The sequence below is a fragment of the Mauremys mutica genome, chromosome 1 (assembly GCF_020497125.1).
Source record: "Mauremys mutica isolate MM-2020 ecotype Southern chromosome 1, ASM2049712v1, whole genome shotgun sequence".
Lineage (NCBI taxonomy): Eukaryota > Metazoa > Chordata > Testudines > Geoemydidae > Mauremys > Mauremys mutica.
The window spans coordinates 77,978,916-78,005,795 of record NC_059072.1 but is presented as its reverse complement, the minus strand read 5'-3'; the positions used below and the strand labels follow the sequence as shown (position 1 = coordinate 78,005,795).

The following is a 26,880-nucleotide window of genomic DNA, read 5'->3' as shown; positions in this document are numbered from 1 at the left end:
CGAAGTCCAAAGGTGCAAACAATTCGATGTTTATTGGGGTGAACTTGTTTATTTGATGTTTATTGGGGTGAATCCCAATTTACTTCCTGTTTGCCGCTAATTTATATAGTAATATTCTCAGCTATACCTTAACCAACTGTTTTACTGAAATCTATCTAACCAGTCCTAACGTATTGTAACATAATTCTCTAACCAAGTATATCCCACCACCTTAATTAGTTTATACCCAGCAAAATGAACTATACAGCAGACAGAAACAATCACAGAACCTGACAGAGACCATGCAAATAAACAATAACAAAGTGGGAACTATAATGACAAAACAATACAGAGGATTTCACAACTACATCTATAAAGACATAAGGGTTTCCCGGCTGTGTCTATTGATAAGTGAGTTCTTACCAAACAGAAAACTATCAAACTAAATTTCCTTCTACATCTTCTAGGCTCTTCCCTTTATCTGGAGGTGATAGATCGGATCACCTTTCTAACAGCCCCAGATTGCTTTATTTCAATATGACTAGTTTGGAATGGGAGGATGTGACCATATGCTTCCCAGCTTATGGCTGCCTCTGCTGCTTAGCCAAAGGCCTTAGCTTAAGAACAGGGCCTCGGACTGTTACAGTGAGAGAAGACCCTTACACAGATTCTTTCTTTTATACCTCTATAACTAGCTAAATGATAAACATATACCTAAATTCTTAAAGTATAGGCCTTTACAGGCAGGCCTGCATATCTATATCCTAACATTCTTCATGAAAGGGAATGAAGCTCCAGCTCTGGGCCCATCCACCTGGCAAGATGCTCCAGAGCCATGGACACTGGTAGCCTAGGCTAGTGAGGAGCACAAGCCTGGGAGTTTGGGGGCCATTGTCCCCAGGGCTCCCAGATCCCCATCTCCCCCTCATGCCATTTGATGAGCTGAAGGTGAGTCAGGAGCCTTCAAGTCCCAATTGAGCAGGGAGCTTCTGAGCTTGAGAGCCATAGCTCCCAGGGTTTTGAGTCTTTCAACTATCTGTCAGCCCACCAAGCAGGCTACTGTGGAGCTGGGCAGGTAAGCTGGCAGGAAACCAGACATGTTTTAAAACCTGTGTGGCAGGAAGGGTTTAATCATAAACACTGCCTAGTTTCCATTACAACTTTGTCAAAATAAAAGTGACTCCATGAAATGTTTCAGTTTTAATGAAGTGGCATTCTCCAACAGACAAACACTCCACCTGAGAAATTCTGACCAGCTCTAGGACAAACTCCCTGCCTTGAAGAACTTACCATCACATAGACAAATACCAAGGGGAGAGGAGGGAACAGAAGCACAGAGAGATTAAGTAATTTGTTTAAGCTCACTTGAAAGGTCAGCAGCAGAACTGGGAATAGAATCCACTTGAATAGTTGCCCTGTTAATACTCTGAAACACACTGCCTTGTTAATATGGTTTTGTACTTTCCTGATCTAGGGTCCAGTCTTGCAGCTAGATCTGGTCAGAAAATGGTTAAATAAAGCTGAAATCAATCTAGCTGGGTTAGGTGGTGGAGCCTCAGGACAGAACCAGGTAGCATTTCCCAAAGGACTAGAAACAGGCTTGCCTGAGTGCACCTCAGGGCTCTAGGACTACCCACCAACTGCAAACTGTGAGTGGGGTTTAGAGGATGGAGAAGAGTGAAGTGATGTGGGAAAAGGACAGTTGCCTTTTGGATATTCACTCTGGCAGGTGAAGAAATGAGTCAATGGTATATTGCCAAAGTTACGGTGTGGGAGTGTTTTCCTTATCAGTCACTTAGATGTACTGTTTCTGTATTTTCCCAAGTTAATGCTGTGTTCCCTTTTCCCTTATTAAAGTATTCATTTTTTCATACAGACTCGGTGCTTGTGAGAGAAGAAGTTTTGCTTATTCATTGTGCTCGGGGAGGCTGGGAGGGTGGTGGTCTCCAGGTTCCTGGGTGTGGGTCCAAATCAGTTTCTGAGTTTTAAGAGGAAGCTGTAGCTATTTGAACTTAGCTCTTTTTGCTGCTGTTAATCCCAAGGCAGAAGGCCACAGGTCAAAAGAAAATCAAAATAAAATCTTACAATCCTCAGTTCTACAGGAGAGATCAGGGTATAAATGATAGTAAGTGCACCAAAGTTAGATTAGAGGACTCAGCACAGTCAGTTTATTGGTAGAAACTGATTTATAGGAGACAACTGGCTGTGACTAGTAAAAGTGTAAAGCTAGAAGTACAAGTTGGTAGAGATGTTGGATGGAACAAGAGATATGTGTTTGCCTTTAAAGCAGTCAGTAGTATCTTTATGCAACATTTTCTGTTAATGGTATGTTAACTGGGAAAAACACATTACTTTCTGCTCACAGTTATAGAGGGAAGATCCAGTTATAGAAATATTGGCTAGGATGCTCATCTGGGATTTGGGAGACATGAGTTGAATTCCCAGCTCCATCACAGACTTCCTGTGTGACCTTAGGCAAGTTGCACAAAATCTCAGCTCCTCAGTTTCTCATCTGTAAAATGAGGAAAACACTTGCCTGCCTCACAAGGGTCGTTCTGAGGATAAATATACTAAAGATTAGGAGATAGTCAGATACCCCAGTGATGGGAGCAATGTAAGTACCATAGATACCGCACATTCCATAGTATGTGTTCTATGGTCACAACACAAAGTGTCTCATCCTGCAAAGTGCCAGGCACTTATTGTGAAGTGAATGGCAGTGGAGGGTGCCCAGAACTTCACCCAATTAGCTGCAAGTATTCAATGGCTGCTGCAAAAATACAAAACTACTTAAGAGTGAAATATTTAATTTTATTACTGATTTTCTTGTGTCAGACCCTTCCGGCCTTGCATGTTGTAATATGAAGCTTTTCACAGTACTTGGCAATTTTGTTAATAAACCCACATTTTAATATGATATGATTTTTTCCAAGTCTCATTGTATCCAAAGAAAGAGAGAATAAAAATATTTTTCCTCTTTTTTAAAACATTGTTGAGGGATTCTTTAAAAATTTGTCATTACAATCCTACCATAGAATTCACAAATCTAAAATATCTGTTAGATTCTCCAGACCATCTCACCATCAATGTAGGATTGTTTCCCACAGTATGTACATTTTCAAATGTTTTTTTTTCCCCAATCTATTTTCAAATGTCACAAGCAATTGGGCTTCTACCATTTACAATGGGAGACTCTTCTACAGCCTAATACAACCCACTGTCAGGGTTTAATTTTTTCCCTTTGCGTCTCTAATCTTCCCTTTCTCAGGTTCATCGCATTACTCTGATTATAGCCCACACATACCCAGATGTTTATTCATTGCTAAGCTAAGTTACACACATTTAGCAATTTAATCCTTTCCTCATTAAAAATAGGGTTGCCCCCAATGGAACCTACATATCCACCCCTTATCCCTCTATAGTATGTATTTTCCACTTCTTTTGCTCCTAAAAGAACACTACTCAATTTTGGTGGTAAATATTGTACGGTAGCTAAAAACCACACTGTGTTCTCAAATCAGCAAATATCACAGTAGATTGACTCCTATATCATTTTTAGATATTTCTATACAGTTCTACACAAACATTTTTTTTCCTGACATTTCAGTCCATGATGTAGTTCATGGTCTTCAGGGAATACTCCAGACAGAACTACATCTTTAGTAGCGATCGTGCTGAAACTGTTGATTAACTTAATTGTTAAAGATACTCCTCTTTTTAAACTAGACATGTGTTGCCTTTCCTATTCTCAATGACGATTTTCTATTTCTAGTAACTATAGTACCCCAAATCCTGTCAGGAAACAGCCTGCACCAGAGCCAGTCTCTGGCAACTTAATGAGCGCAGCTGGCCTATCGTAGTTTGCCTAATTCGTTATATCACCTGACTGGTTGAAAGAATCAGCAGATCAGCCCTTAAGCCCAGCAGCAGCACCAGTTCAATGGCTATTCAAAATATTGGCCTTTGTCTCCTATAGTGTTGTGCCTATTCCCAGCCTTGCAGCCAGTTTTGCCCCTGCCTTGCCTGATTCCAGGTAACCTGGTTTGAACACTTGGCTCTGATTCCTGACTCTGGTTCTGACCATTGGCTTTGATTCCTGGCTGGTGACTCCATGACTGCCAATGCCCCACTCTCTAACCAATCATTTCTTCAAATCTGAATCCTGTGGAATGTGAGTTAAATGAATGGTTCAGTCCAGCAGAGAACAGTCTGCACTTGCTGGCTGGCATAAGAAGCCCACCCTGGGGTCGGCAGCTGTGTATATTGCTTTGTATGCAGAGAAGGAAGTATCCTCTTTAACAGTTGCAAAATGCCATGTTAGATATTCCATGACTGCCTCTTTCACAGGAATGGAATCTGGGGCATTTTACCAGAGCTTTGAGGGTAGAGGTTGGGAATTAAGAATATAGTCAATGAGTCATGCAACAGGAGAGGGTTCTTCCCTTGAGGCCAGTTTGTCAGCAAAACCTTTTAAAGTATTTCTTGCCTGGGGGGAGTCCTTCTGAGAAGCTGCTTCATTCTGAGGACAGGCAACATGATGAAGAAGAGGGGCCAGGCATCTCCCACTCCTTCTCCCTAGTTTCAGGAAGGAGTAACCCGCAAACAGGAATCCAGCAGTGAATTGGCTGAGTGGAAGAAGAGTAGCACAAGCAGCAGAATCGTCAAGAATGAAAGTCCTCTTGCCTAGCCATCAGCATGCTTCACATCCCTCTGTAAGGCAGGTGCTTCTCTCCCCTTTTCTTTCACTCCTCAAATCTTGCATCATACACTCACAATCTGCCATATCACCTTTCTACAAAGCTTTACCTAACTCAAGCAGAAGCTGGCTATTGAGGAAATCTGTCTTTCCACTAGAGGCTAAACTTAAGGGTCATACAGACTCCCAAGCTGAAACAGCTCTCATGGCTTGGGTAGCCACAGCAGCATGTACTGTATGGATGAATCTACAATCAGGAACTGTAAAGCTCAAAAGCTAGAGAACTCATTTGAATAACTTTTTTTTCTCATCTTACCTCCACAAGTGAGCAAGAGGTTTTAAGGTTTGGGTTATTTTAGTCTTACACCACTGGCTCCTATTTACCATACTAGTTAGCCCGCTTAGAAGCCCACAGGCATGACCATATGTGACCAGGGAAGGGAGTAGATCTGTTTTCTGGGACTGGGTGTAAATAACTGAGGAACTGACAACAGCCATCATGCTTAACCTTTGATCCGTTTGTCTTTTGCCATTTACTGTTCCCTCCTGTATAACTGATGAAGGAGCTGGAAAAAAGAACATAGTTTGGCCCAAAATAGATATTTTTAGCTCAGCACTTGAGTTAATCATATGTTCTTATTTGAAATCAGAGGTAGTGGGAGCCACCCCACAACATTCCACCAGCGCTGGCCTAGAGAGCCATGTCTTGTGGTGACCAGGCATTTCATCTCTCATGCCATTTCGTTGTTGTGAGGCTGACACTGTCCACTGGAATCTGGACTGAAACTACAATGTATTTTACACAGGTCATTGAATAGCCATCAACAGGTAAGTACTATCGGCCTGAGAAGCAAAATTAAAATTTTGCTCATGGCCCTGTTGAAATGAGCCAAAGGAGAGCAGATAGTTGAAGGGGCAAGAGGAAACATGAAATAAATAGTTCAGGGAGGGCAAGAGGTAGAACAGATGTAGATTAAGGGGTAGGTCATGGTCTTAGAGGCACAGACCGCACCATTTGAAAACTAGGGTAAACAAAGAGGGAACAGAGCTAGATAGGAGAGGGAAAGGAAAAATACTACTACCAGATATTGAGAAATTGTTTTGTTTTTTTGTTTTTTTCAAAAGAAGTGGCAACGTCCTGCTCAGAGAAGGGAGCTCAGGGTGAACAGAGGGATTTATTAAAAATTCAGCCTAAGAGTTTGGTTTTAGGCCTGTTTGCAGTTCAGAGCAAATGTTCCTATCAGGAAAGTAGGGAAATTCAATCCTAATTATAGGAACTCACAGAGTGAACTATCATGTAGCATATTATGAAAGATTCTTGCTTTGAGGATATATTACTCTTGCAACTGCTCTGATGTATTTTAGTGTAGGCTCTATTGCCATGATGAAATACATCCCTGGAGTGATGGCATTTGGTATTATACTTCATCAGAGCAGCAGCTTTTAGTGTTATACAGTGCTTCATTCATGTGACAGCCTTGTGGTGATGTGTAATAAATCACTATCCTAATCCCATTCTGACCAAACGTATTTAGTATTCACTGCTATTAATAATAATGTATTGATTGTTAGTTTTGGATAGTAAATAGGCATAATACCTGCACTTCTGGCTCTAACCAGCAGTGCGTCTTCTCTAAATAGTACCACCAGGGCTTCTGTCATGCAGGGACTTCTCTGGTAAAGGAAATAATTCACATACTGGAATCTAAATATACTGATTATCATAATCTACTCTAGGTGTGACAGAGGTTAGGTGACAAATAAAACCTTAACATAAACTAGTCGATTATACTATCAGCAGGACTGTAAATTATGTAAGTACAAATGCTCCATTAGTCCAAATGCGTATATCTACTAGCAAAATCAGCTTTAAAAAAACAAACAAAAACCGACCATTAATGACATCCCCAAAGTACCTTCTGTTCTCTGTCAGTGTTCCTACCTCTCCATTGCTATTCTAAATCTCTGTTATCTCATTTAATACAAAGTAGTTTTCCCTTGGTTCACTACTTGTTTGCTACTTCAAACTCATTTTAAACTTCAGTTGTCTTTTAAATTAATCAAAATGAACAGAATCCTACAGTTGCTCACACCTCAGGACCTCCAGTCCTAATCCTGGTTGTCATCCTCATTAGATTTAATTAATACATCTAGACTTTATTTTCATTCATTATCTTGGTCTGCCCTTTATTCTTCAATAAATGTACCAAATGGCTCAGCTTTGTGTGAGGCTTGCTCCCACTCTGAAGATGACCACCGAACTCAGCAACAGAGGATATAAATAGACCTGATCAACATTTCTGTCGCAGGTGGACCCAGTTTGTACCCAGGATTGTGAATCTCAGCAGTGGAAGGGAGCCGGGGTGCAGGTGCTGAAGCCACTCCAACTTCCACTTCACCAGGAGTTAGCTATTAAAGTCCACAGAGTAGATAGGTCAACCACAAACCAGGCAGTGCAAAACCAATGGGGAGATTCACTGATTCAGATAATTTCCTGGGGAGCCATGGCAATGGGGCTGGCCATAAAATAAATTTGTCTTCCCTTTATGGGGCTCCTACCACCATTTGCCCTCCCTCATGGATGAATGCCTATTCCAGCTGAGCTATCCCCCTGGATGCAATGGGAGACTTTTTCCCTTAAGCTCAGAGATGTAACTGAGGGAAGAATTTGGCCCTAACAGGTTTACCTAAAGCCCACTGACATGAATGGAAATACTGTCAGACTTAAATCCCTACATTTTATCATTATTTTGTGTATTCCTCTTCTGGAGTATAATTTTTTTATATTCAGAGTAGCATGTAATTTACAACTTCCCAAAGTAACATCACATGCCAGTTTCCCTGCTCTTGATTAGAGTCATCGGCCAGTTCTCCCTGGTATTTGCACATTCATGGAGATCTCAGAAAGACAATATTTTTACTGTATTTGGGAACTCGCTGATGAATGTCATACTAAATAATGCCTTACCTACCAAGTAAGGAGGGTAACTTTATCATATAACTCATACCTCTTTGCTTATCTGTTGTCCTATAGCAGTGGTGCAAATTCCTGATGTAAGCACAACTGTCACTCTCTGTTTTGTATTCCAAAGGCTATCCATGGATCTTTTTTATTAACAATTTGCATGTTCAACTTTAAAACCTGCTTTCTGGAAAAAGAAATTGTCTATCAAAGTTGGTGATTCCAATGTTTGTGAAAAGCAGACATACAAAGGGGTGGAAAAAAGCAGCCATACAGAGTGGAGGAAAGCAAATACATTTAAAAGCTCAAACTAATATTATTGACATTTTTTACATAATATTAGTGGAATTTTTTGGATCTTCTTATTCAACTTTATTAACCTTTGGGTAATTCTGCTTTATGATGTTTCATATTTGAAAGACTTCTTTAAACACCTTTTAAACACCTTTTAAACCAAAATATGCCAACTTCAGTATTATCGTAGAATCATAGGACTGGAAGGGACCTCGAGACGTCATCTAGTCCAATCCCTTGTACTAATGGCAGGACTAAATATTATCTAGACCATCCCTGATAGGTGTTTGTCTAACCTGCTCTTATGTATATTTGTAATAGGCTTGTTTGCCTTTTATGACTGCATTAATGGTATTTTTTTCCTTTCATTTTTCAGTAAAGGAATAACCAAAATTTTTCTGCCCAGTTAATGAAAGAAGTTCAGTTTAAAACAGATTCCTTTAAGTGTTAATTCTGATTGTCAGTTTGAGCTGATAATAGCCATAGATACTGGATACCTAGTCCTATGGTTCATGTGGAAATATTGACTGGCTGAGCTAAAGATGGAAGAGTCTGAAACCAGCTATTTCTCCAGTGGCTAATTTTAGCTTTCATCTATTTTAAGACCATAGTCACTGTGTGATTCTATTCCTATTCCATTTTAGCTACCACATTTTTTCCAGAGGATACTAATGTACTGTACATCATGTTTAATTCATGATTGTTTACCCACTAAATATAGACACCCATATATGTGTGTTTTAGTGTGAATTTTCTCTATGGAATTTGTCTCCCGTTATTGTATTCATCTTTAGTTTTAATCCATAAGCTTTTCAAAATGGTGCATTTTATAATTTGTGCTTATAACTCTAATGCACCTTTTTGAAAATCTGTCCCTTCAGATTCATTAATTCAGACACTCTTTGAATAAAGCACTCCTGGGGTTTTCTGTTTGTCACACACACACACCACCACCCCCTCACACAAACATGTGTGTGTAAAGAGTGTTGGGGAAAGAAAAACAATCTGGATAGCATGACAGCAGACAGACCATTCTGAATTGAACATTTTTCTTTTGATTTTAATTACTGTTTAATTTTTATACCACAAGCAGAGACAGAAAAAATAACATCCAATTTAATTTCAAACAGGACATCCAATTGTTGTTAGTTTTTAATCATTGCTATATCTGTATGTAATAACCAGTTATGCCAAAGCTGAGTTCTGATAGCACAAGAAACAGAGAAATGAAAGAATCATATATCTAGCCCTTGGCAAGTCAATTTCAGCTGTATAAACCCTTTCTTTTCTCCTTGCCTGTAATGGACAGGTTTCCATTAAGGGAAAGTGGAAGTCAGAAAGAGGACAGGATCATCTAAAAGAGGCCATTACAGTTTAATAAATGAGTGAACAATATATTTTCCTAAGTACCTGTTGTTTTTGAGTTGTTATATTAAGCCATGCTTAGTTCATCGAATTCAAAAATGCATGTACCCCACTCATCTGATGTTTATATCAAATAATACATTTGACTTCATATAGCTTCAGTACCCTTTTTTATGATACAGTGAAAATTCTCCCGTTGACCATGCTGGGCTCTGGATCAAGCTGGATCAATGCTGTTATGTTAAACAGACAAGTATAGAAGTTGGAAGACCACAAACAAACAAGAAATCACTGTCATTAGAGCAAACTGAGTACAAAAATCACTGTTACATAATTAGCCTTTTATTTCGAAAGCAGACCCTAGCTTTTTCCTACTAACGACTGAGTCTTCAATTTTCAAATTAATGTGTTTGATGAGTTACAGAATAACTAAACAAAAACAATAAAGCACAGCACAGCTAATACATCACAAAATATACTTTATTTATTTTGACAATTGCCATTTATTTTAATTATTATGGTAAGATTTCCTATTTGTAAATATATTACCAATTACTTTGTAAAAGTAATGTCGTTTTGCTACTATCAGGCCTCACTCTTAAAGACTCTGCTTTTAAGTCTTTGCTGAGAAGATGGGAGAGCCCTCCCATTTCTTGTGAAAATTAGCACATTTTAGTATAACCAGATTTTACTGGATTTTGTTTATTTTGTTCAGGACTGCCCAGCTATCCCTACAGCCTTGTGGATGTGAGGTATCTTCCTTCCTGAGGAATAATGCCCATCACATGCAAGAAAAATTTAAATTTTCACTTCAGCTAAAATGACTCATTAGACACAGCCCAGCTATTAGGACCCCACATGACAAACTGCTTTCTCTTTCTGCCCTTCCTTCTTGCTGCTCATCACTGCTTCCTTGGAGATCAGCACTCTTCTCCTTTGAATACATTAGTCGTTCATGAATAATGACATACAAGCTTGGCAGGACTTTAGAAAAGGAGCCTTTTATTATACTTTTCTAACAACCATTAATATCTATAACACTCAGCAGTTTTCTAATTTTCTTTTGTGAAAGGACAAGCTGTAACTATATGACAAAATGGCATGGGGTCCAAAACTATTACCAGTTTCATTAATGTAGGTGAAATAGAAGGAAACAGAACAATATGCTTCATTCATGTCAGATATCGGATATTTCTCGGTTTTCGAAAAGCTCTTATCAGCCTTCAGCTGAATTTATTAACTAATTGAAGTAAAAGTCCATTGTGACAGACACATCATTTTTTTTTATCCAAGTCCCTTAAAGAAACGAGGCCAAACTATGAAAGGTTTCAGCCCATATGCTAAATTGATTGTCATGTAAAAATACCATTGAAAAGTACTGTTTCCGTGCTAAAATTGATAGAATAGCAGACTTTATATTTGCTATTAAAATTTTGTTTGTCTGGGTACTGGTCATGGAAGAAGCTTCCTCACTCTTATGTGGTTATATATGAGGCCCTCCCAGTGTTTTATGGAACCCCACAGGCACTACTTGCTCTTGATCCCCACCTGTAATTACTGCCGGATACTGAAAAGTGGGCAACTGACAAGGGCTGGTCATGCCACCCTCCACATTGGCCCACAGAGCATAGATAGCATTCTGTGGCAACCTCACGGCCGGTCCAAAATGTGCACATGTACCCTGTATGGAATGAGCAGCATCAAGGAGTCTGCCCACATGGAGATTAAGGGTATGTCTACACTATGAAATTAGGTCAATTTTATAGAAGTTGATTTTTAGAAATCGATTTTATACAGTTGATTGCGTATGTCCCCACTAAGCGCATTAAGTCGGCGAAGTGCGTCCTCACTACCATGGCTAGCATCGACTCACAGAGCAGTGCACTGTGGGAAGCAATCCCACAGTTCCCGCAGTCTTCGCTGCCCATTGGAATTCTGGGTTAAGCTCCCAATGCCTGATGGAGCAAAAACATTCTCGTGGGTGGTTTTGGGTACATGTTGTCTCCCCTCCTTCCCTCCCTCCCTCCGTGAAAGCAACTGCAGACAATCATTTTGCGCCTTTTTTCCTGGGTTACCTGTGCAGACGCCATAGCACGGCAAGCATGGAGCCTGCTCAGCTCACCTCTGCTGAGCATTTTAAACACTTCACGCATTATACTGCAGTATGTGCAGAACCTGGCTAAGAGACGGCAGCACGAGGACGATTGTGAGGAGGACATGGACACAGACGTTCCTGAAAGCATGGGATGTGGCAATTGGGACATCATGGTGGCAGTGGAGCTGGTTGATACAGTGGAACACTGATTCTGGGCCCGGCAAACAAGCACATACTGGTGGGACCACACAGTGTTGCAGGTATGGGATGATTCCCAGTGGCTGCAAAACTTTGGCATGCATAAATCCACTTTCCTGGAACTCTATGAGTTGCTTTCCCCCATTCTGAAGTGCAGGAATACCAAGATGAGAGCTGCCCTGACAGTTGAGAAGCGAGTGGCGATAGCCCTGTGGAAGCTTGCAACGCCTGACTGCTACCGGTCAGTTGGGAATCAATTTGGAGTGGGGACTGCTGTGATTCAAGTAGCCAACACAATCACTGACATTCTGCTATCAAGGGTAGTGACTCTGGGAAATGTGCAGGTCATAGTGGATGGCTTTGCTGCAATGGATTTCCCTAACTGTGGTGGGGTGATAGATGGAACCCATATCACTATCTTGGCACCAGACCACCTTGCCAACCAGTACATAAACCTCAAGAGGTACTTCTCAATGGTGCTGCAAGCACTGGTGGATCACAAGGGACGTTTCACCGACATCAACATGGGATGGCCGGGAAAAGTGCATGATGCTCACATCTTTAGGAACTCTGGGCTGTTTGAGCAGCTACAAGAAGGGACTTACTTCCTAGACTAGAAAATTACTGTGGGGGATGTTAAAATGCCAATAGTTATCCTTGGAGACCCAGCCTACCCCTTGCTCCCATGGCTCATGAAACCATACACAGGCAGCCTGGACAGTAGTAAGGAGCAGTTCAACTGTAGGGTGAGCAAGTGCAGAAGTGTGGTAGAATGTGCCTTTGGATGTTTAAAAGCACGCTGGCACTGTTTGCTGACTAGGTTAGACCTCAGTGCAACCAATATTCCCATTGTTATTACTGCTTGATGTGTGCTCCATAACATCTGTGAGAGTAAGGGGAGACGTTTACGGTGGGGTGGGAGGTTGAGGCAAGTCGCCTGGCTTTTGAACAGCCAGACACCAGGGTGATTAGAAGAGCATAGGTAGGTGCGCTGCGCATCAGAGAGGCTTTGAAAACCAGTTTCATGACTGGCCAGGCTATGGTGTGACAGTTGTGTGTGTTTCTCCTTAATGCAAACCCGCCCTCTTTGTTGATTTTAATTCCCTGTAAACCAACAACCCTCCCCTCTTCGATCACAGCTGGCAAAGGAAATAAAGTCACTATTGTTTTAAAACCATGCATTCTTTCTTTATTAATTTTTAAAAAGGGAGATAACTTGTGGGAATTTGGCAGATGGGTATGTGAGAAGCCGAAATGTTTAGACTTCAAGGACGGGGCTAATTAGGCTGTGAATGGTGTAGTGAGATGCTGGCCTTGAGCTGGTTCTCATCTGCCAGCAGGCAGTAAACAGGATAATAAATCAGAAAGTTGTACAGGATGACAATTACCCTATGAAGTTATAGCTGTGCCTGTGTGTATTTTATTAACCAATTAGCAATTGCTTGGTTGCCTGCTATAATTGTATATAAGAGCATGCTGGAGAGAAATAAATGACTTTGCTACCAATCACATTGATTGTTGGGCTCTGTCCGTGCCCGCCTGAGAGGCACCAAGACGCAACAATAACTGATAAGGTAGCCCGGTGGGGTAGAGGAGAATGGAAGGACAAGGCCACATTGCTTATTGTAGCCATACTACAAATCAAAACTGTTTGAATGACAGCCTTCTGTTGCTTGGGTCATCCTTTGGAGTGGAGTGGCTGGGTGCCCAGAGCCTTCCTCCCCCTCTCCCCTGCATTCTTGGGCATCTGGGTGAGGATGATATGGAACTTGGGGAGGAGAGCAGGTGGCTGCACAGTGGATGCAGTGGTGGTCTGTGCTCCTGTTGGCTTTCCTGCAGCTCCACCAGATGCCTGAGCACGTCCATTTGCTCCCCCATTAGCCTCAGCATTTCATCCTGCCTCTTCTCATCGTGCTCTCTTAATGCTTTCCTGGACTCTGCCACTGAATGTCTCCATGCATTCAGCTGTGCCCTATCAGTGTGGGAGGACTGCATGATCTTGGAAAACATGTCATCACGAGTGTGGTTTTTTCACCTTCTAATCTGCGAAAACCTCAGGGACAGCGATTATAGGGGGAGCATAGAAACATTTGCACCTGTGGGGGAATAAAAAGGGAGAATAAAATTTTAGATCAAGCAAGGTCCATTTTAGTGATACTCCCCTTGCCAGGGAGGAGTACAGAAGTTGATTTTAAGAGCCCTTTAGGTCGACGGAACGGGGTTGCCTGTGTAGACGCATTCATTATAAAATCAACCTAATGCGACTAAATTAAACCTAACCCTGTAGTGTAGACCAGGGCTAAGTGACTTGCTCAATGTTGTACTACAGATCAGTGGCAGAGTCAGGCAAAAGAACCTAGGCAAGTAATTCAAAGTCCTAAGTACAGTACTAGACTGCAACCCACAGTTCACACTTCGACCATACCATCATTAATTTTCTGTAAAGATTTATTAAATAAGAATTTAATAGTCAATGTATGACTTTCTTATTAAATGCTATAGATATCCTTACTTAAAGTGATATTTTTCTCGCAAGAGACAACAGTAAATATTTCTGTTGTGCTGGGTCAGCTTAGGTCTTGTTGAGCAGAGCTGTGAAGTTATACATTAGGAATTGTAATATAAATCTCAGCATTGCTAAGAATTTGTAACTTTCTAGATGAAAGTGCCTAGGTCACTACCTTCACATTGGACTTTTTTTCCTAAAAAATCTGTGAAAGGATCTCTGATTAGAATTGTACCCAAAAGTCTATGTATAAACCCTACATAAACATATATACTATCATTTCCTGGGCGCTTCCCCAAGATTTGAAACAGTAAAATAATCCTCTTCTACTAGATGCAGCCTACAGGTACCATACAAACCAGCAGCACTTTGATATCTTTCTTTTTAATGGAGAAAATTAATAGAGAAACAAAATATTTGCAAAATGTCTGTGATGAAGTGCTGGTACATTAAATACAGTGTTGAGTGATATCAGAATTATCTCAGGTTTTATTACAGGAACATGATATCCATCACTCCTTTACGACTGCCTGTTCACAACTGAAACTCCCACAATCACCCTTTTAGAGGAACTTTTCCCAGCATGCTTTTCTTATAGCTAGGCTTTTAAATTTGACAGGGACAAGCAGCTGTAGTCTTAAAGTGCCCATCTGGCAGTTGATGTCCAGCTAGTAAGTATTACTATTATGTATTTTTTCTCTCACTTATCACTGAGGAGAGGACATAGCTTCTCGATGGACAAAAGCAGTTAATTTGAAAGCCCATATGTTTATGAAAGCCTGAGATATGACCTACCATTGACCTATGCAATATTTGCACTGTAGTATATAATTTGAAGAAAAACCTGTATTTATGGTAGGATGATGATGTCAGTTCTCAGTGCTATCTTTGCTTGTCTGCCATGGAAGTACCTACAATGCAGTGTTTCTGAAAGCTATTTAAAGCTCCTGATGTTATGCACTGCACTCCCATCTCCCCTCCTTTCTCCTGCTCCTCTATACCAGCTCTGCTGGAGAGGCTGAATTACAACAGTGCCAAGCTTCACTAGAAGATAGGTACTCCTATCACAAAGTGGAGTTTGATCTCCGGCTGTGGTAAAACCTTTTTAATTAAGTGTATTAGGTATATATAATTGTTTCCCTGTTTGAGGATGGGAGCATGGGGAGCTTTCATGTACAGTCACTTTCCTGGGTGGAAGACTGTTGGAGAGAAGGGGGCTGGGTTCTATACCCGCCTTTCTTCCTCCACCAAGAGACCTGATTTCACTGGGTGAAGAGGATAATCTGAGGGTGTTACCAGAGCTCTTTTCATCTCTGTTAGAAGGGCAGAAATGGGGCTAAAGCAAGTGCACCTGAAGAAGGCACAGGGTTGGACTCCCTAACCAGCTCACATTAGTACTGAAGTCTACGTTCATGGCTGGTAGAACCATAAATCTGGCATCACAGGCCTACCATATTAGTAGTACCGGCATTATTTTATTAAGATAATATTTCATGCATGTCTATTGTTAGAAAAAAATATTCTTTCTGAGTTTCTGTTGAATTTATTTTCCAGTTGTTTCAAGTTTAGGTGTTCCAAAGCTGTCATTGCCCCGTCCCAATAAACGGACATACAGGGTTTTATTTCCCTTAGGACATTTGGACCAAGCTCATTTAAATATAAAGCAGGATTTTCTTGCTATTTATATTTAAAGAAGACATGCTTTCTCCCTCTAAAAAGGGGGTGGGGTCTTAAAGGGTCTGGTCCTGAGAGTTGCTGCTGTTCATTGGCTTCTGTGTGAGTTAGGGATGCTCAGCAAGCCTAAGCATTAGCCTCAAAGTGTGGGAAGCTTTGGAAACACTTATTTGTAGAAGACATTGTAGAGAAGGGGTAAAATCCTGGTCCCACTGCTTATACATGTGATCCTAAAACCAAAGGTTTGCCTTGAATCTCAGTACCTAGGTAAATTGTAGTCAAAACTTTTTCAAGGACACCCTCTCAGAGGCAATCTCTGGTCTTTAGTTAACAATTTGAAAATATATTTGTGTCTGACCTTTATTTAAAAGCCATCTCTACTAGGAATTGATTTTAATTCTTCCTTTGATGATCACTTCAGATGGGTTTCACTTTATTCATTTCTGCCCAGGAGGCAGGTCAGTGTGTGGCTACCGTCCAGACAGATAATTATATAAACCAGCCCTGGAGGCAGGTCATCAATAAGGATGTCCCATACAGTCATGTAAAATCTCATCCTTTACCTCCCAGGGAAGCAATCGTCCTCATGACTGCCACTCAGACAAGATATTGCACTGACCTGCCTAGATGGCAGGTCAGCATATGCAGATACCTCAGCAGACACATGGGCCGAAATCCAAAGTAGCTGTGTCCCAGCATGAATCTGGTTAGAACCCCTCTATTGTATCTAGAGAGAGAGAGAGAACATGCCCAAAGAATTTGTCTTAGAAAATGGCTGTTCAGTATTTTAGGTAACCAATGGAGCAGTCTCTGAAACTGCTAGGGATAAGGCCATCAAGGTCTGTCTGTAACATTATCAGTATTGTAGAACAGTACTTTAGTTTTCTTTTCTTTTCAGATACCAAAATGGCAACAAAACGATTAGGACACTGGATGGCTATCAAAGTAAGATTAACATTTCATGCAGTGTTTGATCATTTGATATAAGCTCTGTGAAATGTGACATGAAAAAAGATAAACTAGTGAATTAGATTAGCACAATTGTTCTCACTTTTTATTTTGCCTTTATTATTCTGTAAAAGGAATCATATCACTTTTGTAAAACCTGAAAAAGAAAATAATTGAATGAGGTCTCAACTGTGATTTTGTCAAGAGCCCAGAGTAAGGAGCGGCATGTTGTGTGACCCCCCAAAACAGCCATACCTCCTGGCTCCTCCACTTCTCTGGGGAGGGATGGTCTATGTCTGATACAACATACATTCCCTTGCATATTGGAACAGCTATTCTGGTTGGTGCAGTGAGGAGATGGAGCAAAAGACCCAACCTGTGCTCACCTTTTTCCACTTGTGTAGTGGGGACATAGCAGCTCTTCAGAGCCTAGTCCAATCCTGCACTGCTACTCATAATACTGCTAGCTGGCACAGGGGCATGAGGTGCTTTGTATCCCCTTACACCTGTAAGCCAAAGCATTTTTAATGTTGTGGATAATTTCCAGTGAGCTCTAGATTTATAGGTACAAGTATCTTAGGCTAGTATTTTTTTTAATCTACTGTAAAATATTTTAGAGTAGATATTTGATATGTTATTTCATATACCATTTTTCAATATGGTGAGTGATATACATCTATATACCCTGCCAGACATCTTTCAGTGAAAAATGTAATGTAATTTAAAGAGAGTTGGTTCAGGATAAGCCATATGGGAGGTACAAAATGTCAAATATACATATTCTCCTCAAAAAGTGAGAGTGCAGTGGTTTTGCAGCATCTCTCATTTTGCCATAGCAACATAATTTTTTTGACCCATTTTAGGAAACTATATTCATTTGTACCTGAACTTTGGTTCCAAAAAGAGGGTCATTTAAAAAAAAATAAAAGCTATAAGAACATGTTTGAAGCTTGGTTCCAAAAAATGTCCAGCAACAAGAGTGAGGCACACAATTTGGTTTCATAAACAAAATGTCTTGTTTTCATACTTCTTCAGTGACAAAAGTAAGTATAAATCCAAGAGATTACCTTAGAAAGTGCATTGCACTGTAGAGGCTTCTGCAGCAAAACCAATATGATCTTTAAACTAATGTAACCATGAACATCGCTTTTTGAAACAAAAAAGCAGAGGACATTTTGGCAGCAAGCAGTACTGAAATAGTTGGAACACCCTTGAGAAAAGCTACAACAGGTCACAGAGCACTGACATCCTTTCACCCCTTCACATTGTTTGGTTAATGTGCAATTGTTCAATTCTGCCAGTGAAAATAGTAGCTACAGGCTAAAAAATATAGTTGAAGAGAAGAGTTGCAGGTGTGTATGGAGCAAGATTGTCCTCTCCCAAAAGCTCATTGGGAGTACTGTGAGGGGAAGTAATCTTAAAATCTACATCAGTGGGAACTTGCAAAGATCTCTGCTATCTTCTCAATGAGGGAACCTAAGTATCTTTAGGGAGAACTGGAAATTTGATTCCAGCTTTGGGATATATGGTGCTTTTTGTCTTACCCAGCCAGGAGAGGGAATAAGGCATCCAACCCCATCCCCCTTGCTTACCCTATCTGGATTTTGAGTCCTAGGTCTGGTGTGCAGTGTAGCTCTGTTCTCCTCCCAGTCAGCTAGTGAGTCAGGGGCGAGGGAGAAAAAGTGAGCAAGAGCCTTATCATCTTCCTACCTCCCCACCACTCTCTGGACAGAATAGCTTGCCTGGCATGAATATGGAAGTAATCTGCACTTTGCAGTAATTTACTTCCACCTTGGAGCAAGAGGGAAACAGAGGAGAAATTGTAACTCTCTGAGCCACAATTCCTTCCCAGGGCAGTCAACTGTACACTATCTATTACTCAAAGCTGAATATTAAAGCACACTCTAGCCCTTAGTAACTGTCAGGGCATCCAAGCCCTTTGCACTCATTTCCCTGCTCATTCACTCCTCTCTACACTGCACCTTGCAGGAGATGGGTATCTCTGGCTAATTGTCTTTGGTATTGAATTGCCTTTTAAAATGATCAGCTAACCTTCCTCTTCACACAAACTATGCCCTATTATCACACTACTGACTCAAAAGCCTGCTGATTCATGAACGAACTAATTCATGTTTGTGCAGCACTTTGAATGCGTAAGGCCATATATAAGTGATATGTATTATTTTTATAGAAAACTTAGGGAAAACATTCTATTAATAGACAGTTCTGCTTATCTTCACCTGTTAATTATTAAGGAGACGCTCACAACAAGAAGATATTTGGGTTTTATTTTATTTATTTTTTGGGGGGTGGGGGGATTTTATAAGCACTCATTTACTCCTGCAGTTTGTAGTTTATTTGAGATTATAACTCTCCATGACATCACACTTAGTGGTTGTGTACATGATTATGTCTATTAACAGATAATTGGGCTTCAGACTGAGAATAAGCCACAGAGAGTAGATAAACACTCTGTGCGGTTTCCTTAATTGTGCGCTATAGTGGCTTAAATATATGAGCCAAAATTCTCTAAAGTTGATGCATAAAAGTTAAGATCCTAAAATAATTTTTAGGTACACAAGTGTCTGAATTTCAAAAGTGTTGTGCACCCAGCAGCTCTCAATGGGAGATAAATATGTAGTATTTATATTTCAATGTAACAGCTTAAGTTTGTATAAGAATGTAAAAACCAAAAACGGTAAAAGGGCCTGATACACCTCTACCTCGATATAATGCGACCCGATATAACACAAATTCGTATATAATGCAGTAAAGCAGTGCTCCGGCGGGGCAGGGCTGCGTACTCCGGTGGATCAAAGCAAGTTTGATATAACGTGGTTTCACCTATAACGTGGTAAGATTTTTTGGCTCCTGAGGACAGCGTTATATCGAGGTAGAAGTGTATTACTGCATTACTCCATTGTTATGTTTGTGTACCTCCATTGCAATGGTGTTTCAGTCATGATTCTGGCCCATATTTCAGGTGAAAATATAGATTGTAACTGTACATGTTCAAATGATCTATTTCAATTTGAATATGTGTGAATAATTTACCACAGAATAATTTACTTTCAGGAAATATGCCTAAATCTGTAACTGAAAGACCAAGAATGCAGTCCCAGCCCAAGCAGGAAATTGCCTTCCATTTTGAAAATACTTTATTCTGAATTCCATGGTTGTATCTCTGTCCTCAGAAATTCACACAACTAAGATTGGAGTTTGCTGGTTCAATGGAACAAGCCCTAAGTGCAGCCCAGAAATAGGGAGAACAAATGAGTCAAACTCTTTCAAACCCCAGTATGTCAGGGTTAGTTCAAGTTTTTTTAAAAGTTCAAGACAGCTCTTGCTTTATTTGAAAAGTGTTCACCTAGTCTTTATATAATAAATGTGAATGTTGAGTTTACAGAGGGATGCAATGTCAATCATTAGAGATACCTGATTCAGATAAAGTGGATACATGAATATTCAGAGGCCCAGAGGCTAGCAATCATGGTGGTGGTTGCTGATGGCAGTGCTTACCCTACCTTTCTTTTTTCCGGGTCCTTTCTGTGGTCAACATTGCAAACTCAGCATTTACCAATAATTACCAAACTGTAGTATCTGAGTTCTGACCATTTTCCATACACATAAAACAAAACAAAAGCAACCATCTGTTGTTCGTATTTCTACATGTTGATTTCTAAATGGCAACAACTGTGTACATGTCATTCATACTTATCTAGCTAGTCCATCTAAGATTTTATACAATGGTATCTGGTAATGCTATTCAGATGACCCTAAAATTACTTATGTATATTAAATGAACAGTAATACCCAGAGGATTTGGTTAAATTCACTCTGCCATTCACAGAAAGTAGCCTTAAGTGGCCCTTCTGCAGGAGTGGGCCATACGTGACTAGCTGTGTCAAGAACTTGGGGGACAATTGATAAAATATCCTTCCTAAGTCCCATTTTCAAAAGGAACTTAAGATTTCTAAGAGCCTAACTCTCATTGAAAGTCCATGGAATTTAGGTGCCTAATTGCCTGTTACTTTTGAAAATAGAACATAGCCTCCTAAATCATTTAAGTCCAGATTTTCAATGCTATATAGGCACCTAAAGATGCAGATAGGCACCCGCTGGGATTTTCAAAAGTTGCCTATCCTGCTTAGGCACTTTTCAAAATCACGTGAAGTGCTTATCTGTATCATTAGGAGCCTAAATACTTCTGAAAAACTGGCCCTGAGGCACTTTTGAAAATCTTAGTCAATGATCTAGCCCAAAGGTATCTCAGAAAACTCTTAAAAAGCCACTGGGAGATTATAAAGTTGTTCTCATCTAGCAGAAGCACTGAAGGCAGATGCCATCATAACAGATGCCCCCCTTCCCATTGCTCTGCAGTAAAAGGCAACATGTGGTGCAGGGAAATGTAAATTCACATCCCTTCTTCAGGGTGGGTGAACCAAGCTGAGTGTGTATTGTATTGGGCTAAAGATTGTTATATCAATGCAGCTGTTAAAATAAATGAAAAACTTATTTTGCATCTGACTGAAGGACAAGATATCCAGTTGGTTCATTATAGTGTTTTTCTAAAACATTATTCATTGATTTTTCTCTGCAACCACAGTTTGTCTTCTTTTTTATTCAGTAGATCAAGACTTCAATATCTGCCCACTGGAGCTAAACTTTATGTCAAGGAAATTAATCCCTGGGTAGAGGAATTGTAAGCAAACTTGATAGTGGGAAGACTGTTGTTGATGAGGCAGTTTATAAGCTCCGAAAGCAACAGTTCTCTTCGCTGTACAATAAAAGAGTGTCTTCCATGCAAGCCTAAAAACAAGCATTGTTCTCTCCCCTCACCCACCCCCCGCACCTATTATTTCTCAGTAGTTCACTGGTTATTATAGTTGCAACATATGCCAGGCAAAAAGGAGCAGTATAATCTTTGCATTGGGGAGGGTTAGCTCTTATCATCAAGTTTAGTGGACTGTAGGCAGATATTTTATCACTTAAAAATAACTTTATGGCATTTATTCTTTTGTGACTTTGAAATCTCATATGCATGCCACTATTATCCATCAACTGTGTTAAAAGCATAAGGTAGAAACACAACTTGTAAATGAGTTGTGGTTGAATAAAATAAAGAAGGAAAAAACTAAAATTGCTAAAATTCTTTTAAACAAGAAAGTGATGCTCTTTTGTACATCTGTGGTTGGAATAGAAAGTCTGGAACAAAGTCTGGTAAGTAGTACTATGGTCTATAACAGTAGTATTGGTTTTTTTTCTCCTAATAAAAGGTTGTGCAATTATTATAATCGAGCCTAGGGCACTTTACATTAAAAACAGAAGTGATTGAATATTGCAAAGAAGGATTTGTGAACACACATTTGAATCCTGAGCAACTGTTAGATCTTTCAATATTCATGCCCCTAATTAGCAGCCTTTTAATGGAAAATGCAGTTTTCCTCAGAATTTTGCCAATATTTTTTCAATTTTCCTTTGGGAAAATCGAAATGAAATTTCATGCCAGGGTATTTTGATTCATCAGACTATTTCATTTTTTAACTGACTTGAAATGGGTTTTTTTAATCCATTTTATAAAACATTAAACTGTATTTTCTTTGTAGTGCATCACCTTAGGAAAGTTGTGGTTAGGGTTCCTATTCTCTCTTATGGGCTGGAGGACTACCTCTCTCATAATAAAATGTGGATTTTTCTTTCTGTAGAGCATCATTGGTATCACATGATGTGACCCAAGACCCTCTTGATTCCAACTAGCAGAGGGCATTGGGGCATATATAGGTATAAATATCCCATAGGTTCACCAAAATAATGTCATGTAAAGTTTCTAATGAAAGCCTGTGTTATACTGGTCATCATAAACATTGTGAGGTGTATGTATGGAAAAATATATGAGGAATTATTTGTAAATATTTAAAATGTTCTCTAGGTCAGTAGTTAAAAGCAGGTAACTCAAAAGTAATGTGTCTTGAGTCAAACTTCTCCAGACCTGATGGTGGGAGATACTTATCTTTGTGGTGGACTATTGGGTATTGTGTGTCATACAATAGGATTCTAATAGCCTTCTAAGTCAGATGCTAATGAAAAGCTGGGGATGACTTCAGAAGGAAACTAACAGGTAGAAGTAAACAGTATGGAGTGGGGGGACACTATCTTGAGGTGAACATCAAAGGTCTATTCTGGTACATGTGGGGGAGCAGAAAGACACCCTGACATTCCTTCTGTCTGTGAGGACAGGCTGCCAGTAGGTTTGAGACAAATTGGTTGAAAATGCTGGGGAAAGAACTTGAAGTAAGCTATTCTGTAGGAGGTATGGGAATGCCTTGTTAGTTTAGTCTGTAGAAAGCGTGTTATGTAAGCATTTGTTCCCATCTTGCATGGTGGTTTTTATTTCAATATTATTTTTTAAAATATTTTTTAAAATTATTTTTATTTATTTATTTATTTTAATTTTTAAAAAGGAGCTCTAGAAAACCCTTTACTATATATGCTGCAAATGCATATTAAGAATCAGATTACATTAAGTACCACATTTTAAAGGGGGCACCACCTAAGCTCCAATTTTGCACTTGCAGTCAAAATTACTATTGTAGTCAATATAGCACAGTGTTGTGGTTACAAATAATTCTAGCTCAAGTAGATGCATATAGAAGATAACTACTTAATTTACAGGTTCAGTCAGATAGTTAGGAATCCAAATACTATTATTTGCATCTACCATTATTTGTATCCATAAAACTGCAGGTCCAAAACTTAGTCTGCTTCAAAAATAATTGGTCATGAAATGTCTACATATTATTGGCCCAGTTGTATAATACTGGTGAAAGGAAAATGGAGACTTAGTGTAAAATGACTGTGGAACTTCTCTTTTTATTCTTATCAACTGAAATTATTTCAAATGAAAAGTAGTGCTGATGGTTAAAACAAATAACCACATCTTCATTAGATAAATTAGAACTGAACTTTAGTAAAGTCTATAAACATTTTGAGTGGAAACATTTCCTACTAATAATGCCATTAATTACTTGACAGTTGATTTGTCTAATGTGATACTCCTTAATTACTTAGCGGCCATAAGTGGTCTATGTCCATAATGATGGGGGAAATCCAATTATCTGACACAAGCATTCAAATACTGGAATTTAGCCACAGACAGAAAATTCACATTCTGCTCTTTCCTCACATGAAGAATTTGGGCACTAATGAGAGATGCCTTAATCTGTGCTCAGTAGGAAGCCAAACACTTCCATCTCAATAGTCATAGCAAATCCTGGTTCTCACATAATCCTTGCTTGGTGACAGCCACCATCTTGGCCATCACACTGGGGTTGAATTAGGGTTCTTTAGAGCTAGCAGCAAGACTGTCTACAGCTTGAGAGCCATATGGCTACACTTGCACTTCAAAGCGCTGCTGCGGCAGCGCTGCCGCGGCAGCGCTTTGAAGCGCTAAGTGTAGTCAAAACGCTGTCCGTACTCCACCTCCCTGTGGGGAATAACGTACAGCGCTGGAAGCCGCGCTCCCAGCGCTGGGGCTTTGACCACACTGGCGCTTTGCAGCGCCGCAATTTGCAGTGCTGGAGAGGGTGTGTTTTCACACCCTGCTGCAGCGCTGCAAATTTGCAAGTGTAGCCATGGCCAGAGACCAGGAGCTGGGGGATGTAACAGACTCACATCCTTTGTTATTTAGAAACAGAAATGGAATCTTAAAATGCACTGACCAGTGGATTACACTTGGTACTGGCAGAAATTAGGCCTGCCACTTATATATGCCTTAAAGCCTGATTGGCTGGATGGTCAGGAGAAGGCCAAAAAAAAAAATCCAGCTGCCCCTATGAACCTGAGAGAGGGGTAAAATATTTTTCCTGGCTCAAATTGGCAGTCAGGCATAACTCAAAGCATCCCTGGAGGCCCAGAACAACCTTATTGAATAAGATATTGGTGGAAGACCTCAGCTGCTGGAATACTATTCCTGACCCAGCTCAAAGCTATACTTCTCCAGCTTTGGGAATGGGATCTATGGGGTTCACCCCATAGGTGATGGGTTTGCTGGAGGGGATCAGTGCTGTGAGGGGAGAAGGGGGTCGGTGAAGAGCTGAGAGTCAATTGACCGTCTGTGGAGGTCCTTTCCCACTTGTTTCACAAAACCCCTAACTCTGCAGTATAAGACAATTCAGCATTTAAACTGAAACTTAATCCTTATCACATACCTATGTTCCCACATCAGGGGCTAAACAAGTTCTGCTCTGCACAGGGTCTGACTAGGAGCTGATTCAGCCTCCAACACTTCTTGACCTGCCTCAGGGGTATTCTAAATTGTGCCCAGCTGCAATGGCCTCAAAGGGGCCATTTCAGCAACTGGCATGCACCAGAATGCAGCAGAGTACTCTGGCCATGCTCCTATGCCACAGAATCCAACATGTGTTTTTTTTCTGGGAAGGAGGGTATAGAGGAGGGTTCTGGAGGATTCTCCTAGTGAAGGGGGCTCTTTAACTATTTGCTCAAGTGCAGAAAGCAGACTTATGAGGGCCAAGGATCTGATCAGGAAGGAGCTACTGCATATCACATGTGCTTAAGTGAATTAAAGAGCAAATTCAGCTTTTAGTGCCATGTCATGCTTCTATTGATGTCAGTGGCAGTCCTATCACTGACGTCAATAAGTGCAGATTAGAACTAGTCATACAATGTGAAATTCCATTTTGTGGTCTTGTTGGTCAGAGCTTTAATTTTACCTTTTATAGTTTAAACCATGTTTTAATGATAAAAATAATCACCAATATATTTTGTTATTAGAGTTATGTCTTATCCAACAGCATATATTTCTACTCTCATATTTTACAAGTGAGTACCGGTATTTTATTTATTATCTGCTTTATTAATTTGCTGTTTGCATGTTATCCTCTAAGAGGCATTGTGATGGACACATTTTAAATGATGAAAAAATAAGTGATAATTCTAGTGAAGTTAGCTATAGGCAATGACAAGTTTCTGTGAAATAAATGCATCATCAATGCAAATGTGTTACATTGATCTTCGTGTGTGATATTTTAATGCATTTTTATGGAAGCTGGCTGCAAAATAATTTAAAAATTAAGAAAACAAAGGCAGTTTGGCTGAATCTGAGTGGGATTTTGTTTAGCCTTCCATATATTTTTTTAAAACTATGAACTGTTGCTTCAGTTGCATACATTTATATGTTACTATCAGTAATAATGTATGCATTTGTATAATTAGTCATAGCTGTATTTGCTATTCTCCTGAAACTCCTGAAAGCATGCTAGACATTTTACTGTATAAATGTAAAAACAAGAACCCTGCCTAAGGAGTTTACAGTCTAACATCCTGATTCTACAATGTACAGTGTGTGGGCAGACTGCTGCATATGCTATATGTTGCAGGATAGGGTCATAAGAGCTAGAATATGATATGGAAATGTAGTCTCCAAACAGAAGGGTAAGCAACAGTAAGATGCTCCTTCCTTCTCTTCTTACTCTGCTGCTCTGGCTATCTGGCCACCGTAAGCTATAGGAAGGAGGGTATAGAGGAGGCTTCTGGAGGATTCTCCTAGTGAAGGGGGCTCTTTAACTATTTGCTCAAGTGGCAGAAAGCAGACTTATGAGGGCCAAGGATCTGATCAGGAAGGAGCTACTGCATATCACATGTGCTTAAGTGAATTAAAGAGCACTTCCTTCCCCCCTCTCTCCCTATCCCCTGCTCCAAGAACAGGTAGGTGTGAAGGAACATGAAATGGGAAGATTCCTGGCTTTGTCCCTTCCCACAGTGCAGTGGCTAACTCAGCTGAGTTGAGGTGGAGGTTGTAGTACTGTCATGGCACCAGAGGGAAACAGAAGGAACTGTGCTGTACAAATGTTTATCCCCTAACTACTGCTAGGGTCATATAGATTATGCATAATTGTTGTTCAGGACTAAATGTAAAGGCACAATCTAGCCCTCATGTGTATTCATGTATATGCATATATTAATTTAAATAATGAGTTTTGATAGTAGTTGCATGTCTTGTTGCTATTATTTCACAGCCACTAAAAGTGTGCTAGGCATTTTACAATACAAATATAAAAACAGGGTTCCTACCCCAAAGAGCTTTCATTATGAATTAAAATATAATATAGTAAGTGTTTAACAAATAATGTAGGGGAATGGGGTGA

At 40.0% G+C, this 26,880-nt stretch overlaps 1 protein-coding gene across 14 annotated transcripts in view; it reads left to right on the top strand.

Annotated features, from left to right (window-relative positions):
- Positions 1–26,880, top strand: part of MGAT4C (MGAT4 family member C) — a 340,955-nt gene that overhangs the window by 225,059 nt on the left and 89,016 nt on the right. For 11 of the 14 annotated variants that reach the window (XM_045010744.1, XM_045010664.1, XM_045010673.1 and 8 more), the window contains one exon: positions 16,668–16,714. The exons of 1 other annotated variant lie outside the window; for it this stretch is intronic. Coding sequence is in view for 1 of the 13 variants with exons in the window: in XM_045010642.1 (XP_044866577.1) it covers positions 16,703–16,714 (12 nt within the window). In the remaining 12 variants the exon portion in view is untranslated. Of the gene's footprint in view, positions 1–1,204; positions 1,352–16,667; positions 16,715–26,880 lie in introns of those variants that run through there. 2 more of the 14 variants (XM_045010690.1, XM_045010642.1) reach the window with 2 other exon arrangements.